This window comes from Heliangelus exortis, chromosome 16, assembly GCF_036169615.1.
Source record: "Heliangelus exortis chromosome 16, bHelExo1.hap1, whole genome shotgun sequence".
NCBI classification, from domain to species: Eukaryota; Metazoa; Chordata; class Aves; order Apodiformes; family Trochilidae; genus Heliangelus; species Heliangelus exortis.
The window spans coordinates 2,093,238-2,107,686 of NC_092437.1; the positions used below are offsets into that span (position 1 = coordinate 2,093,238).

A 14,449-nucleotide genomic window follows, 5' to 3' on the forward strand; every position below is an offset into this window, starting at 1 on the left:
CCCGCCCATCCCGATGGCCCCGCCCACTGCCCCATTCCGTGCCCCCCCCCCCCCCCCCCCCCTCGGTCCTGGCCCCCCCCCTGTGCCCCCCGCCGCGTCGCGGTCCCCTCAGCCCTCCCACTCCCCTCGGGCCCCCAGACCCTTTCATCCCGCCGTGTGTCTCCCACCCTGTGCCCCCCCCTCACCCTGCACCCCCAGATCCCTCAGGACGTGGGGCAGGGGTAGGCAGAGCGGGCAGGGGGAGACATACCACAGGGAGGGGGGACATGGCACAGGGAAGGGGGGGACATGGCACAGGGAAGGGGAGACATGGCACAGGGAAGGGGGGGACATGGCACAGGGAAGGGGGGGACATGGCACAGGGAAGGGGGGGACATGGCACAGGGAGGGGGGGACATGGCACAGGGAAGGAGGGGACATGGCACAGGGAAGGGGAGACATGGCACAGGGAAGGGGGGGATATGGCACAGGGAGGGGGGGACATGGCACAGGGAAGGAGGGGACATGGCACAGGGAGGGGGGGACATGGCACCCAGTGCCCGGCCGTGTGGCCGCCCGGCCCTTCCTTGCTGGCGCGGGACAAAGGTTTTGTTCTTCTCCCAACAGCGCAGCCTTGTGCGGCCGCGTGGGCAGCGGGGACAGGCGGCGGGGACAGGCGGCGGGAACAGGCGGCGGGGACAGGCGGCGGGGACAGGCGGCGGGGACAGGCGGCGGGGACAGGCGGCGGGGACAGACAGGCAGCGGCCTCCGCTCTCCCCCGCCACGGCGAGGAGGGGGCAGTTTCTCCTTTGTCTGCTCCCGGTGCCAGCGGCAGCGCCCGCCGGAGCAGCGGGGGGACGGGAGGACGGCGGCCGAGGTGCCTCTGCCCCGGTACCACCGCCACCACCTCGGCCTGGCTGCGCTGAGCACGATCCCACCGCGATCCCGGGAGTAACCGAGCTCTTCATGACGGAACAGTGACCGGGAAGAGTCCGGTAACAGCGGCTGCGTCCGGGGAGGACGACAGCACTGGGGACAAGGACACCCGCGCCCCGTCCCCCCCGCGGCACCCGCCGCCGGCCATGGGGAACGGCATGAGCCAGGTACCGGGGGGCACGGGGGGGGGCTGCTGGGCTGGGAACCCCTCTCCCGGTTCTGCCGTGCGTGGCATCGGCCGGTACCGAACCGGCCCCGGCTTTCCGGCACCTTGTTTACCCTGCGGGCAGCAGCGGGCGGGGACGCGGCCCGGAGGTGGTGAGGGCAGGGGTGGCAGCCAGCACCCTGCCCGAGGGAGGGGGCACCTTTCCCACCGCCTTTGAAACCAAGGCAGCAGCTCCCAGGACCCCCCAGGAGCCGGGTGTCACCCCAGGAGCCGGGTGTCACCCCCGGAGCCACGGTCACCCCGAGCCACGGGGCTGGCCGTGCCTGGGGCGGAGGGAACAAGGGCGATTTCATGCTCGGTTGAGCTTCTCCCAGAGACCCCTTCTTCCTGCAAAACTTCCAGCTCCGGAGCGTTAACCCTCGCTTTCCCCAGCCCCTGCGCCTTTGGGGAAGTGCCCAATACTGCCCAGTACTGCCCAGTTCCCCAGCGGTCAGGAGGGTGCTGGGGACAGGGACGTGCCTCGGTGTTCTGTCCTTGGGCGCTGCCCTTGCTAACCCGCTCATTTCAGCGCCGCAGCTGCCAGCTAAAGGTGCCCTGGCAGTTGAAAATAATCTAAAATTTCAATAATCATAGGAAAAAAAAAAAAAAAGTGACACGTTTCCAAACATGGGCAGTGAGAGAAGTGGGAGCCCAGCTGGGCTGGTAGAAATCCCATCTGCTTGCCCCGGTCCTGGGTGCCCGACACCGCGGCAGGGAGAAGCCGGGAGGGATCCGGCTGGACACGGGCTGGGAGAGAGGGAAAGCAGAAAATCCCGGGCAGGAAAGGATGCCGGGTATCCCGCTTCTGCATCCGCAGTGCGATTAATAGGGGCGCTGGCAAGTGGTTATCTCCTCATCATGAAAAAATGGCATTTCACAAGGAAAATGAGGTGAGGACAGGGTGCCCGGCTGCTGGAAAGGGGCTCCCTGCAGCGCAGAGGGAGGGGGCAGAGCCTGGGGATGGGGGGAGACCACTGCATCCCCCCCGGGCTCCTCCGTGCCTGGCGCTTCCCCGTCCCACGGGCAGCGGAACTCTGGCAGAGCCCAGGGCAGTGCCGAGGCGAGTGCTGAGCTCAGGGAAAAGCCCCAACAAAGAATTAATTGATAATAAGCAAGAGGACCAATAAAAGAGCCGCGGCTGAGCCCTAGGAGGGCGGTTGCGGGGGTCGGGGGTGCCAGGGCTGGGTGCCAGAGCAGCCTCAGGAGCACCCACTCTTGGCTGCACCAGCACCAATCCTGCACAACTTTTTGCCTTTGCAACTGCTGCTTCCCGCGGGGCAGGGCGGGATGAGGTGTCACTCACGCTGTCACCTCTCCTTGTGTCCCACAGATCCTCCCAGGCCTCTACCTTGGGAACTTCATCGGTAAGTGGAGCCCGGCCAACGCGGAGGTCTCCTCCAGCCAGGGAGCTGCAGGGGAGCCCAGGCAGCCCAAGCTGAGCTCTGGGTTGATAGAAGCAGCTGCAGCTCCTCTTCCATGCTTCAGAAGATGGAGCAGATCCCTGAGGCTCCAGCGAGTCCCATTATCATAGAATCACAGAATCAGCTGGGTTGGAAGGGACCTCAGAGCTCATCAAGTCCAACCCTTGCTCCACTCCCCCCGTGGTTCCCAGCCCATAGCACTGAGTGCCACATCCAGGCTCTTTTGAAATATCTCCAGGGATGGAGAATCCACCCCTTCCCTGGGCAGCCCATTCCAATGTCTGATTGCTGTGTGTGTGTCTGCACAGGGGGGTGCAGGCAGAGCACATCCCCTCCCCAGCGTGGGGACAAGTACAGGCAGACAGCTCGTGAGCAGGGAGTGTTCCCACGCAGGTTGGGTGCTCACCCCAGCAGGAGCAGTGAGGCCTTGGGTGGGAGGAGGTCTCTGGGTGGGCATCGTGGGTTTGTGCATTTGCCCAGTGCTGGGCTGTCTGTGGGAGCGTGGCAGATGTGTCTGTGGGAAGAGAAAGGCAAGAAATTAATTTCTGGTTTTACCCTTTAGATGCCAAAGACCTGGAGCAGCTGAGCCGGAACAAGATCACCCACATTGTTTCCATCCATGAATCTCCCCAGCCCTTGCTGCAGGTAAGGTGCCACACCTGATGCCACTGCTTAGCTCCTGCAGCTCCTTCCATTGCATCCCCCCGTGTCCAGGGGGAGCTGCCCCATCCCAGCACAGCATCCCCCTGTGCTGGGAGATAAGCATTGGGGTGAAGAGTGAGGGTCCTGTCAGCACCCCCGTCACCTTCCCAGAGAGCCTGAGTTTCTCCTCTTCCTCTTGTGTTTTCCAGGACATTACCTACCTCCGCATCCCCCTGCCCGACACCCCTGAGGCCAACATGTGAGTACCCGAGGGGACCCGCAGGGCTCTGCAGGGCGATTCGGGTCTGGCACCCACAGTGAGCCAGTGACCCCACAGGCTGGAAGTGCTCCAGTGCTGGGGACCACCTCCAGACCCCAGGAGCTCAGTGGGCACTGGGGAGGGGGCCCGGGGTCAAGGTGCCCCTCTGAAGCACCCATGAAAGGGAGCAGGAAGCATCCCCCCGAGAGGTGCCCGGAGGGGTAAAGGGTGGGGAGCCAGCCAAGGGTGCTGGTGTGGCTGGAGGGGTGAGCAGCCAAGCCCCTGCCAGCCCAGCACAACTCACACGAGTCCCAGGGCAGCCCCACAAGTCCCCAGCATGGCCCGAGCTGCCATATGGAACTTCTCCTGGCAAGCAACTGCACTGAGCTGCTCAGGTCTCAGCCTGTAAAGCAAGGGACAGGTCATGGCACTGCTTCATTTGCAAACCCCCAGGGTGGCTCTGCCTGTCACTCCTGCTCCCCTCTTCCTTCCCCCCTGCATCTTTATTCTCTGTTTTGTTTCCCCTGCTAGCAAGAGGCACTTCAAGGAATGCATCAGCTTTATCCACCAGTGTCGGCTACGTGGAGGGAACTGCCTGGTCCACTGGTAACTCTTCTTTCCCCGTGTCCCTAGAGCATAACAGAGATGATAAAACCCAGCCCGTGCCAGAGGGCTCCGTGCCCACCGAGGGCCCATTCCGGGCTGTGCCCCCAGGGCAGCGGGATGCGGGCAGCCCCTCACCGGGGCGTTTGGGCTGCGGCTGGGCAGGGACAGAGCAGGGCTCGGGGTGGGCAGCAGCCACTGCTCGTGTCCCCGGGGAGGCACAGCCAGGCACCAGTGGAGGGGAGCTCGGAAGGGTTCAGGTCTCCTAGAGAGCAAATTCCCGGAGAGGAGGAACTGAAACGGCTGAAAAGCAGAGGGGGGGAGGGAGGGGTGAGCGTGTGCCCAGGCTGTGCCGCTGCCTGCAGCTCTCCTGCTCTTCCCTTCCCTCGCCAGCCTGGCCGGCATCTCCCGCAGCACCACCGTGGTTGTCGCCTATGTCATGGCCGTGACGGAGCTGAGCTCTCAGGAGGTGCTGGAGGCCATCCGGACCATCCGGCCCGTGGCCAACCCCAACCCGGGCTTCAGGCAGCAGTTGGCTGAGTTCAGTGGCAGCGCAGCCCGCAAGGTGGGTCCGGCCCCAGCCCCCCGTGTGCTGCCCCCCCCCAGCCCCGGGGGCTCAGCTCCAGGCTGCTTCCCCACTCCTCTTGCTGGCAGGCTTGAACCTGCCCTTGGAAACAGGCACCTCAGCTCGCTTCTCCCTCCTTCCCCAGGTCCGCAGGCACCTGAAGCAGAGGTACGGGACGTCCCCTTTCAACGACGAAGAAGAAATCAGAGCCTTGCTGCCCGCGGGGAGAGGAGGAGCGGCCAGGACGGAGGGAGCCCTGCAAGGACTGGTCCAAAGGGGCAGAGACATCAGGAGCACGACCCCTTTTCTCCTGCGGGTGAAGAGGACGTTCTCCTGCATCCCGGCTTGTCTGAAGTGACCCCAGCCCAGGGAGAGCAGCGGGACTCACCCAGCAGCCAGGGAGGGACGAAGGAGCCGCAGGAGGGGGGGCCGGGGAAGCGCTGTGCCGGGCAGCGGCACCAAACCCAGCTCCTTCTTCTTACCTGGGGAGGGGGGAGCGTGCCCTGGCCTGGCCTTCAGCTGGTTTGGGGAGGCGGGGGGGACGGGGACGACCCCGTGCTCTGCAGCACCTGGGGGACTCAGCCTCTCCACCCCTGGCATGTCCGGGCTCCCTTCTGACAGGCGCAGATCTCTGCCCCTGGGTCACTGCGAGCACCGGGCCGGCCCCGGGGGTCTCAGCAGCAGCTTTAGCCCCTGGGTTTCTGCTGCAGGGGCCTGGGGGTGCACGGGGACCTCGGAGCAATTTTCCCACCATCAGCACAAGCTCCCAGAGCCGGAGTGGCTGCGGAGCAGGGACCCTCCAGGTACATGAGCCTGGTGATGCCACCACACCGCAGCCTGGGCAAGCACAAGCCCTGAGCAAGCGCTGCAGCTTTAGGAGCCCATCGCACCCCTCCCCAGCCCCCCCAGGGCACAATCCTTACCCGGGGGGAACTCAGCCTTTAGCCTGGCCAGACCTCACCACAGCAGAGCCTTAAAGCCATTTTGCTCAGACTTTCTATGTCCTCGCAGTAATAAACACCAGTTCTCAGCACCCTGCCTGGGGCACAGCCCGATTCCCCTGCAGTGGCTGGGACAGGATGGGGACATTGGGCAGGAGAGTCCTGGCATGGGGCAGGGCTGGAGGCTGCTACTGGTTGCAGCCCAGGGAGGAACTGGGAAGGGACAGGCTGGGGACAAAGGGACACCAGAGGAGCCAGAAACACACTAGAGGGTTCCCCACAGGGGCAGCGTCTGCCCCAGGAGGTTGGGCAGCAGCAGGCAAGCGCTCACCTGGAGCCTGGTTCAGTGCAACCTCTCGGGTCCAGGAGCACTGGCACCAGCAACCTGCTGGCTCTGGCTGCTGGGAGCACTGGGAGCCTGGCACAGCCCCATCCTATTTACACCTTCCCCTGGGACAGAGCCCAGGTGGGGAAGATTATGGGGATGCTCACCTGGGCCATCAGCACCACCCCTGCTGGGAGACAATGTTTCTGGGGTCCCCTTGTGTCTGCCACCCCTCTCCCCAAGGGACAGCATCCCCCAAGAGTCAGACAGGGACAGGCACCTGCAGGGATGTTTCCAGCTCTGTGTTTGATGCCATGCCAGGCATGGGTGTCCCAGAGTGAGGGACCTTTCAAGGACTGCCCCTGCCCTGTCTGCTCCAGGACGTATCAGACCCAGGGTTTCCCTGTGCACATCATAAACCCACAGCTGTATGCAGAGCACTGGCACCTCCAGCCCAGCTTCCCTCACAGCAATATGTGTTTATTTGGGCAGATCTGGTTTGCACAATGGGAAAACCCATGGGAGGGCAGGGTTAGCTGCTGGTTAATGGTTGACTCCTTCGGAAGGCTGTTTTGGCATAAAAAGTTTAAGGATTAAGCAGCTTGACCTTCCCTACAAAGGGAGCTGGGGAACTCCTGAGCTTGTGCTTGGGTCATGAGGCCCCGTGGGTCTTGTGTGGCACCCTGTGGCTGTCACATGAGGTGAAAACCTTGGTGGACAAAGGCAGCTCCACAGCCCGGGTGGGCAGAGGCAGGGTGGGCAGGAGCAGGCAGGGTGTGCAGGCTTTGCTCTGGGTAAAGAGGCCAAGGGCAGGCTGGGCAAGAGGAGCCCCTGGCAGCGTGAGCAGTTCCTACACCCCCACACAGCTCCGTGTCCCCTCTGTGCCACGTGGCTGTGTCCTTGTCCCCGTGCTCTGTGGGGAAGCCCAGGGCTGGGTGCCGTGCCCTGGTTATTCATCTGGAGGCTCTGCAGCCCCAGCATCCCGCCAGCTCTCGGGCCCCCCCCTGCCAGAGGTGACTTTCTCTGAGTCAGGGCTGGAAAGGAAAGCGGGGGCTGGGAGGGCAGAGCTGCTGGGCCAGGTCCGGCTTTCCCCACACGGCAGCAGCGATGGAGGAGCCACCCCCAGAGTCTCACCAGGGCAGTCCAGAGCACAGAGCCCACCCAGCCCATACCCTGCTGCTGGGGGGACAGGGGACAGGCCACCAGCCCTGCTCCACCACGGTCCTTTGTGCGGTGCTTGGTGCCAGCCAGCTGCATCCTGGGCCTCTGTGGGGTGAGGTCCCTCTTCCTCTTCTGAAATCAGAGTCCCCCACCGGGCCCCAGCAGCCCTTGGCACGGCTCAGCTCGGTCCTTCCCACACAATTCCCAGAGCCTCGGAGGCCCCCACAGCCGTGGGCTGCAATGCCAGTCCCGTGGGAGGACGTGGCAAGGAGGTGACCTGGTCCCCGAAGCAGGAGCACAGGGGAGCAGAGTCTCTTGTGCCCTACAGGGGGTGTAAGGAAGTCCTAAAAGTCTGGGGGGAGGCACTTAGGGTGCGGGGGGGTCCCCTGTGCTTTCTGGTGCCCTTGATCCGTGTGTCCCAGGTGTCTGTCCCCTCTCCCGCGGGTGGCCCTGTCCCCTCCCCTCTGGGTGGCCCTGAGCTCCTTTCTGTGGATTGCTCTGTCACCTCTCCCGTGATTGTCCCGTGTTGCCATCGTTGTCCCCCCCCGCTCGGTGCTGGCAGCACATCCTGAGCCGGCGGCGTGGGGCGGGAAACGGAAAGTGAAAGTCGGGGCCGCACTTTCGCTTTCACTGCCCCTACACGTTCCCGCGGGGCCCGGGGCCGCGATGGCGGAGCCGGGGGGGCCCATGAGGCTCAAGGAGTGGCTGATCGCTCAAATCGACAGCGGCCGGTACCCGGGGCTGCGCTGGGAGAACCGGCACCGAACGCTCTTCCGCATCCCCTGGAAACACGCGGCCAAGCAGGATTACCGGCAGCAGCAGGACGCCGCTCTCTTCAAGGTACCGGGACCCCTGGACCCCCGCCCAGCTCCGGGAACACCCCTGGGATCCCCTCCTGTCTCCGGGAGTATCCCCAGAACCCCCGCCAATGCTCGGGAGCACCCTCGGGACCCCGCACCCAGCACCAGGATCGTTCCCTGGACCGCCCCGCCCAGGGACCGTTCCAGGGACCCCCTCGTCTGGCTCCAGGAGCACCCTCGGGACACGCACCCAACTCCAGGAGCACCCCCGGGACCCCCGCCCGGCTCCATGCACAGCCCTGCGGCTCCCTGCTGCCCGGCTCCATGTGCACCCCCAGGAATCCCCATCTGGCTCCTCGTGCACCCCAGGGACACCCCACCCAGCTCTGTGCACACCCCCGGGGCTCTGCACTGCCCGGATCCATGTGCTTCCCTGGGATTATACCTCCCTCAGCTCCCCGCAGCCCCCCAGGACACAAATTCCAGCCCTCCCCCTCCCAGCCCCTGGGGACTCATGCCCCCTATGGACCCTCCCAGAGTGCAGAGCAGGGGTGTGGGGCACGGGAAGCCCCCCCAGCACAGGGCACCCTCTGCTTCCCTTCCCAGGCTTGGGCCGTCTACAAGGGGAAGTACCAGGAGGGGACGGACAAGGCTGACCCCTCCACCTGGAAGACGCGGCTGCGCTGCGCCCTCAACAAGAGCACCGACTTCCAGGAGGTGCCCGAGCGGAGCCAGCTGGACATCTCCGAGCCCTACAAGGTGTACCAGATCCTCTCCGATGGCACCCGGGACACGGGTACGTCCCGTCCCCTTCCGTCCGCGCCAGACTTGGGGCTGATGCCTGCGCTCTGCCGGAACGAGCCCCGCAGACATCATCGCCCTTCCTCCCCGCTCCTCTTCCTCTGAGGGTGTCCCGGGCATCCAGGCGACTTCCCGGGGGCTGCTCTGCTCTTCCCTGGGGGCTCACCGGGTTTTCCTTGCGCTCTGCAGAGAAGGACGGTGACACCGTGTTCCCAGCCAGTGAGGACCAGCAGGTAAGCCAGACCCCTGCCCCCAGCCCCCCGCCCCTGCCAGCGCTTCCTGCAGGCCGGAGAAGGTGAGAGCCCCGAATGTCCCCTCCTCTGCCCGCATCTGCCCCGGGTTTTGCTGAGGGTCCCCTGTGCCACACAGCTGCAGGCAGGGGCTGTGCCACCACACGGGGCCTTGGGGGAGGCAAGAGGTGGCCCAGGGCCCCCCAGTCCTCACTGCAGCCCCTTTCCTCCCCAGGGCAGCACTGCGGGGAGCCCGGTGGAGCAGAGCCCAAAGGGCACGATGGAGATGTGCCACGTGTCCCCACATCCCCTGCCCCCTGCCCACCCGGCCCAGCGAGGTGAGGAGGGTCCCGGCAGTGGGATGGGGCTGTGGGCAGGCAGCATGTGGTGCTGGGCAGAAACAGCAGCCCCACACCCCCCTTGTGCCAAGAATGCCCACAGGAATGGAGCCAGGGGCTGGGGGCTCCCACCCTGCCCCAGCAATGCCACTTGATCAGGCACTTACGGGCTTTAATGAGGCTCAGTGATGAGCAGCAGTTGTGGAAAGGACCCTGCTGCCTTCCTGGCCCGGGGACTACAGCCAAGACAGCACCCGGGGGGTGTCCTTGGGGACATCTGCCCACAACTCTTTGCCACCTCATGTCTGCCCTGGCCCAGGGTACCACGTGAAGGGGGTCTTCTATGGCTGGAACCCGACACACAGCCCCCTCCTCCCCAGACCTGTGGCCTTCATCCCCGTGGGGGACGTCAACCACTCAGGTAGGAGCCCCAGTAGCCAGGCAGGGTCCTGGTTGGCCACCCCACCCCAAGAGCTGCCCACGAGCTGCCCCTCTCCTCACCCCAGACTGCTGGCTCCACGTCCGCCTCTACTACTGCGACGTGCTGGTGAAGGAGGTGACGACCCGCACGGCCGAGGGCTGCCGCATCGCCTCCCGCCCCGGGACACCTGATATCCAGAGCCTCTACGGCCCCTCCTGCATGGAGCAGATCGAGTTCCCCCCACCCCGGGCCCTGGGAGGGGGCGGCAGGGTGTCCAGCATGACCGACGTGCTGGAGCGGCTCCTGCCCCACCTGGAGCGCGGTGTGCTGCTGTGGGTGGCACCCGAGGGGGTCTTCATGAAGCGCCAGTGCCAGGGCAGGGTGTACTGGAACGGGCCGCTGGCCCCGCACAGGGACTGGCCCAACAAGCTGGAGAGGGAGAAGACCTACAAGCTGCTGGACACGCAGCAGTTCCTGCAGCGTAAGTGTCTGCCCTGCCAGCCCCGGGACGCCCCATCCTCGGGGAGCGGGGCAAGGTCCTGCCCTGGCCCGGCTGCTGTGGGCTCTGGGGACCCCGTCGTCCCCTGACAGGGCCGGTGTCTTGCAGAGCTGCGGGGGTACCTGAGCCAGGGGCAGCCCATGCCACAGTACCAGATCCAGCTCTGCTTCGGGGAGGAGTACCCCACCAGCACCAGGCACCACCTCCAGAAGCTCATCATGGCCCACGTGAGTAGAGTCACAGAATGGTTTGGGTAGGAAAAGACCTTTGAGCCCATCCAGTCCAACCCTTCCCCCAGCACTGCCCAGGCCACCACTGCCCCATGTCCCTCATCCCCACATCTCCAGGGCTCTGAAACCCCCCCAGGGATGATGGGGACTCCAGCCCTGCCCTGGGCAGCCTGGGCCAGGCCCTGACAACCCTTTCCTGGGAGAAATTGTTCCTAAGCTCCAATCTCTCCTGGGCAACTTGAGGCCATTTCCACTTGTCCTATTCTCCCTTTCGCTCCAACCTCCTCTCAGGGTTGCAGAGAGCCAGAAGGTTTCCCCTCAGCCTCCTTTGCTCCAGATTGAACACCCCCAGTTCCCACAGCTGCTCCTCACAAGTTCTCCAGACCCTTCTTGTGATCCAGACCCTTCTCTGCACACACTCCAGCCCCTCAATGAGAGGTTCCAGGGCTGGCACTGGGGTTGGCACCAAGCCAGCTGTGGTGGTGAGGGTCCAGGGACCCCTCTCCCGTCCTTCCCTGCAGGTGGAGCCGGTGTTTGCACGGGAGCTCTTCCATCACGCCCAGCGCACGGGCCCAACACTGCTCCACAACTGTCCCCAGCCCTGTGCCCCTGGCACCTCCAGCCGCACCATCCACATCCTCCAACAGCTCTGCCAGCCCTGAGCCTGGCCGGGAGGAGAGCCCAGAAGTCCTGGAGCAGCCACAGCCCTGCCACGGTCCCCAGGCCAGCATGGATGGAGCTGAGTGCTGCAGGGCTGGACGCAGCGTGTGCTGGGAGGTGACACTGCCCCCAGCACCCGTCGCTGGATTTATTCCTTGGGGGAGGGGGTGCTGTGTGAGAACAGAGCCAGCCAGGATGAGCTGCTCACCAACCTGACCTGAGAAATAAAGGTTGTGTTTGGGTACCACCAGCTCTGGTGTAGGGGGGGTGGCACCGGGTGGGGGGGCCACGGGCAGAGCCTCACACTGTGGGCAAAGCCACCCCTGTCCCCTAGCTGGCTTGAGTCCCATCTTGCTCTGGTCCCCAGCCCCTTGGCAGGGGTGCAGGCAGTGGCTCTGCTAACCTGGCAGCACAGGAGCCATCCCAAAGGCACTCGCTGAGTGTGCCTCAGTTTCCCCCGGTGAGTGGACTCCTGTGAGGTGGGGGCTGTGCTGTGTCCCGGAAGGTGCTGGAACCATCACAATCCCGGGCTGGGGGCGGGGGCTGAGGCCCTGGGGTGGGCAGGGGGGAGCCAGGGCCCGGCTGTGCACCGTGAGCAGGATGAGCCCCAGGTCGTGGGAACCTCCTGTGGGAAGAGGGGCCGCGGGTCGTGGGGCCAAGGCCAGCGGGGCTGTGCCAGCCCTGGGGCCGCCGGCTGCTGGCCGCGGGCCTCGGAGGCGCGTCCGTCCGTCCGTCCGTTTGTCCGTCCGCAGGGACCGGCGCTGGACGGTGGAGCCCCGCTCCGCCCTGGGAGAGGAGGGGCCGGCCGCCCCCTCGCCGGCCGCCGGCGGGTTTTAACGGGGCTGTGCGGGGCCGCCCGGCAGAGCGGGGAGGCTGCGGCGGGCCGGGAGGATGCAACCGGACCTCCCCGTTGGCGACGCGGCTCTGCGCAGCCCGCCGGCCCCCGAGCCGGCCGGTGCCCCCTTCCCCAGCCCCGAGGCCACCAAGCCGCCCTACAGCTACATCGCCCTCATCGCCATGGCCATCCAGAGCGCGCCCGAGAAGCGCATCACCCTCAGCGGGATCTACCGGTACATCATGGGCCGCTTCACCTTCTACCGGGAGAACAAGCAGGGCTGGCAGAACAGCATCCGCCACAACCTCTCCCTCAACGAGTGCTTCGTCAAAGTGCCCCGCGACCACCAGAAACCCGGCAAGGGCAACTACTGGACCCTCGACCCCGACTGCTACAACATGTTCGAGAACGGCAGCTTCTTGCGGCGCCGCCAGGAAGAGGGGGCTGCGGGAGGACGAGGGGGACGAGGGGCGCGGGAAGCCCCCCAGGCAGCGGGCGCGGGGGACAATGCCCGAGGAGGGGAAGGCAGATGGGGGCTGTTCCGTGGGGCACCCACCGAGCCCCACCGCGCTGCCCGAGGGTGCTGGGGTGCCGGGGTGCGCCCAGCCCTCTGCCCGGCGGCAAGCCCCCAAGAGCGGGCAGCCCTGCCTGTACCTGCCGGACACGCCGCAGCCCAAGGGGTCGTTTTTGGCCCCCCCGGAGAGCCACCCACCCAAGGAGACTGCCTGCGGGGTGCTCCCGGCCGCGCTGCAGCTGCCCCGGCCAGGTCAGTACCCGCTGTCCGGCGAGCGCCCAGCACCGCACCCTGCCCTGCTTCCCACCCTGCTGCCCACCCAGCCCAGGGACCCCCCGCAGGATTGTCCAGCCACCCCAGGCACCCCCCCGAGGCAGCTGGAAGGCGAGGAGCCCGTCACTCCTGGGCTGGGACCCGGCCAGCCCTTCGGGCAGGTGCCTCCCGCCTTCCCCGGCAGCCTCCTGGGCACGGGCAAGCCCCCCCCGTCCTGTTTCCTGGAAGGGGAGGGGTACTCGCAGCCCCCCCTGCCCGTTTTCGGCTCCTTCGGCCGGCCGGGGCCCGAGGGGCTGGGCAGCCGGTACCAATGCCGGGTGCAGGCGCTGAGCTTCTGCGTGCAGGAGCGGCCCTGCGGCCCTTCGCTGGAGCAGCTCCTGGCCGTGACCCCCCCTGCCCCCGCCGCCCCCCGCCAGACCCCCTTCGGGGCCGTGGGGCCACGGGCGGGAGAGCCGAAGGAGCCTTGGGGGCCGGGAGGGCCGATCCCGCTGCAAGGGGGCAACGGCTACGCCCTGGGGGTGCCCCCCTGCCTCTACCGCACCCCCGGCATGTTCTTCTTCGAATGAGGGACTGACCCCCCCCGGACATCCCCGGCACCGAATAAAGCACGTTCCCCAACGCTGCCTCTGTGGTCTCTGCGCCCCGCTTGTGGTGGGCAGGGGCGAGATGGGGACTCGTGTCCCCGGGGCCACGCAGACACCAACCCCGCTGGCCCCTCAATTGGTGACCAGCAGCTGGATACTGAGGCCACGGGGGCACAGCCGTGGTCAGGGAACCCCCATCCAGATCCCGCATCCCGAGGAGATGCTGGGGACAAGATCCAGCCGGAGCCCCCGAAGCCCCATTCCAGGGTGTCAGGAAGGAGTCCGTGAGGGGCAGGGGGACACTGCAGGGCAGGGGTGCCACTGCCACCTCCCTGCTCTCAGGACTGCTCACAGTGCCCGGCTTTGCCCCAGGGGCCACACGTGGCATGAGCTGCACCGGCCTCAGCGCTGGACCCCAGAGGAGTGGGGGGTTGGTGGCACGGTGTGAGGGGCCCTGCAATAGGGGGAATAGGACTCCCCCACCTGCTGGAGGCTGTGCCGGTGCCTGGCTGAGGTCCCACCAGGTCTCCCGAGGCCTGGGCACCCCCAAGAGCCGGAGTGTGTCGGGAGGGATGGGGACAGCAGATTCCTTCGACCTGAATCACGTCGGGCGGCTGCCGGTGAGGAGGCACCGGCTGAGTCACTGCAGCTGGCACCGGGCATCGGGACCTGCCCCGCCGGTCAGTGTAGGGGGCACTGGGGCGGGCGAGGGTCCCCACACAGCCCTGGGCTGGGATATGGCCGCCAGCCCCTTCCCACGCTCCCCCGGGACACCGGGGCCAGAGAGATGCTGGGGAGGGGGCTGATTCCCCCGGACCCCGCGGCACCGCCAGGCACAGGACGCGGCGTTGGGCAATGGGTATAGCCCCCCCCGGACCCCCGGACCCCAAGGTCAGCGGGACCCCCAGCGTGTCCAATCTCGGGGGGCTCTGCGAGGGCCGGGCTGGCACCGAGAAACTGCGCTGGCGTCACCCGGGGACCGGGAACACCGTGTCCGCTTCACCCCCGTTATCAGCCCCCAGACGATCACCGCCGGGCGGTGACCATGTCCCAGCCCCAGGCAGCTCAGGAGGGGGGCGAGGGGCACCCTTCATCCTCCGCGGAGCGGGGCTAGCCACCCAGCCCCAGGCTTCGCCTTTACTATTTTTCCTTTTCTCCCATTTTATTTATTTTTTTGCCCTCGCCAGTGAAAAACAATATTTGAGCGCCTACATCATGCTGGCGTCT

General features: G+C 66.3%; 2 protein-coding genes across 2 annotated transcripts; both read left to right on the forward strand.

Annotated features, from left to right (window-relative positions):
- Nucleotides 1-87: 87 nt before the first annotated feature.
- Nucleotides 88-11,260, forward strand: DUSP15 (dual specificity phosphatase 15). The gene is made up of 16 exons (XM_071760137.1): nt 88-221; nt 607-1,082; nt 2,451-2,484; nt 3,104-3,186; nt 3,393-3,442; nt 3,974-4,048; nt 4,439-4,610; nt 4,756-4,964; nt 7,553-7,877; nt 8,444-8,633; nt 8,828-8,871; nt 9,104-9,206; nt 9,526-9,627; nt 9,713-10,108; nt 10,235-10,353; nt 10,878-11,260. The coding sequence occupies exons 2-16, from the start codon at nt 1,062-1,064 to the stop codon at nt 11,016-11,018; spliced, it is 2,064 nt and encodes a 687-aa protein (XP_071616238.1). The 5' UTR covers nt 88-221; nt 607-1,061; the 3' UTR covers nt 11,019-11,260.
- A 334-nt stretch (nt 11,261-11,594) lies between these two features.
- FOXS1 (forkhead box S1) lies at nt 11,595-13,256 on the forward strand. The gene is given in 2 exon segments (XM_071759472.1): nt 11,595-12,281; nt 12,283-13,256. Coding segments are annotated over 2 exon segments (1,296 nt in total). The 5' UTR covers nt 11,595-11,907; the 3' UTR covers nt 13,205-13,256.
- Nucleotides 13,257-14,449: the final 1,193 nt, after the last annotated feature.

Excerpts from the sequence above, each read along its gene's own strand:
- DUSP15 (XM_071760137.1), top strand. The coding sequence starts at position 1,062 with ATGGGGAACGGCATGAGCCAG. Across the intron at positions 2,485-3,103 it reads CTACCTTGGGAACTTCATCG|ATGCCAAAGACCTGGAGCAG; the intron begins GTAAGTGGAGCC and ends TTTACCCTTTAG. Across the intron at positions 9,628-9,712 it reads GGGGGACGTCAACCACTCAG|ACTGCTGGCTCCACGTCCGC; the intron begins GTAGGAGCCCCA and ends TCCTCACCCCAG.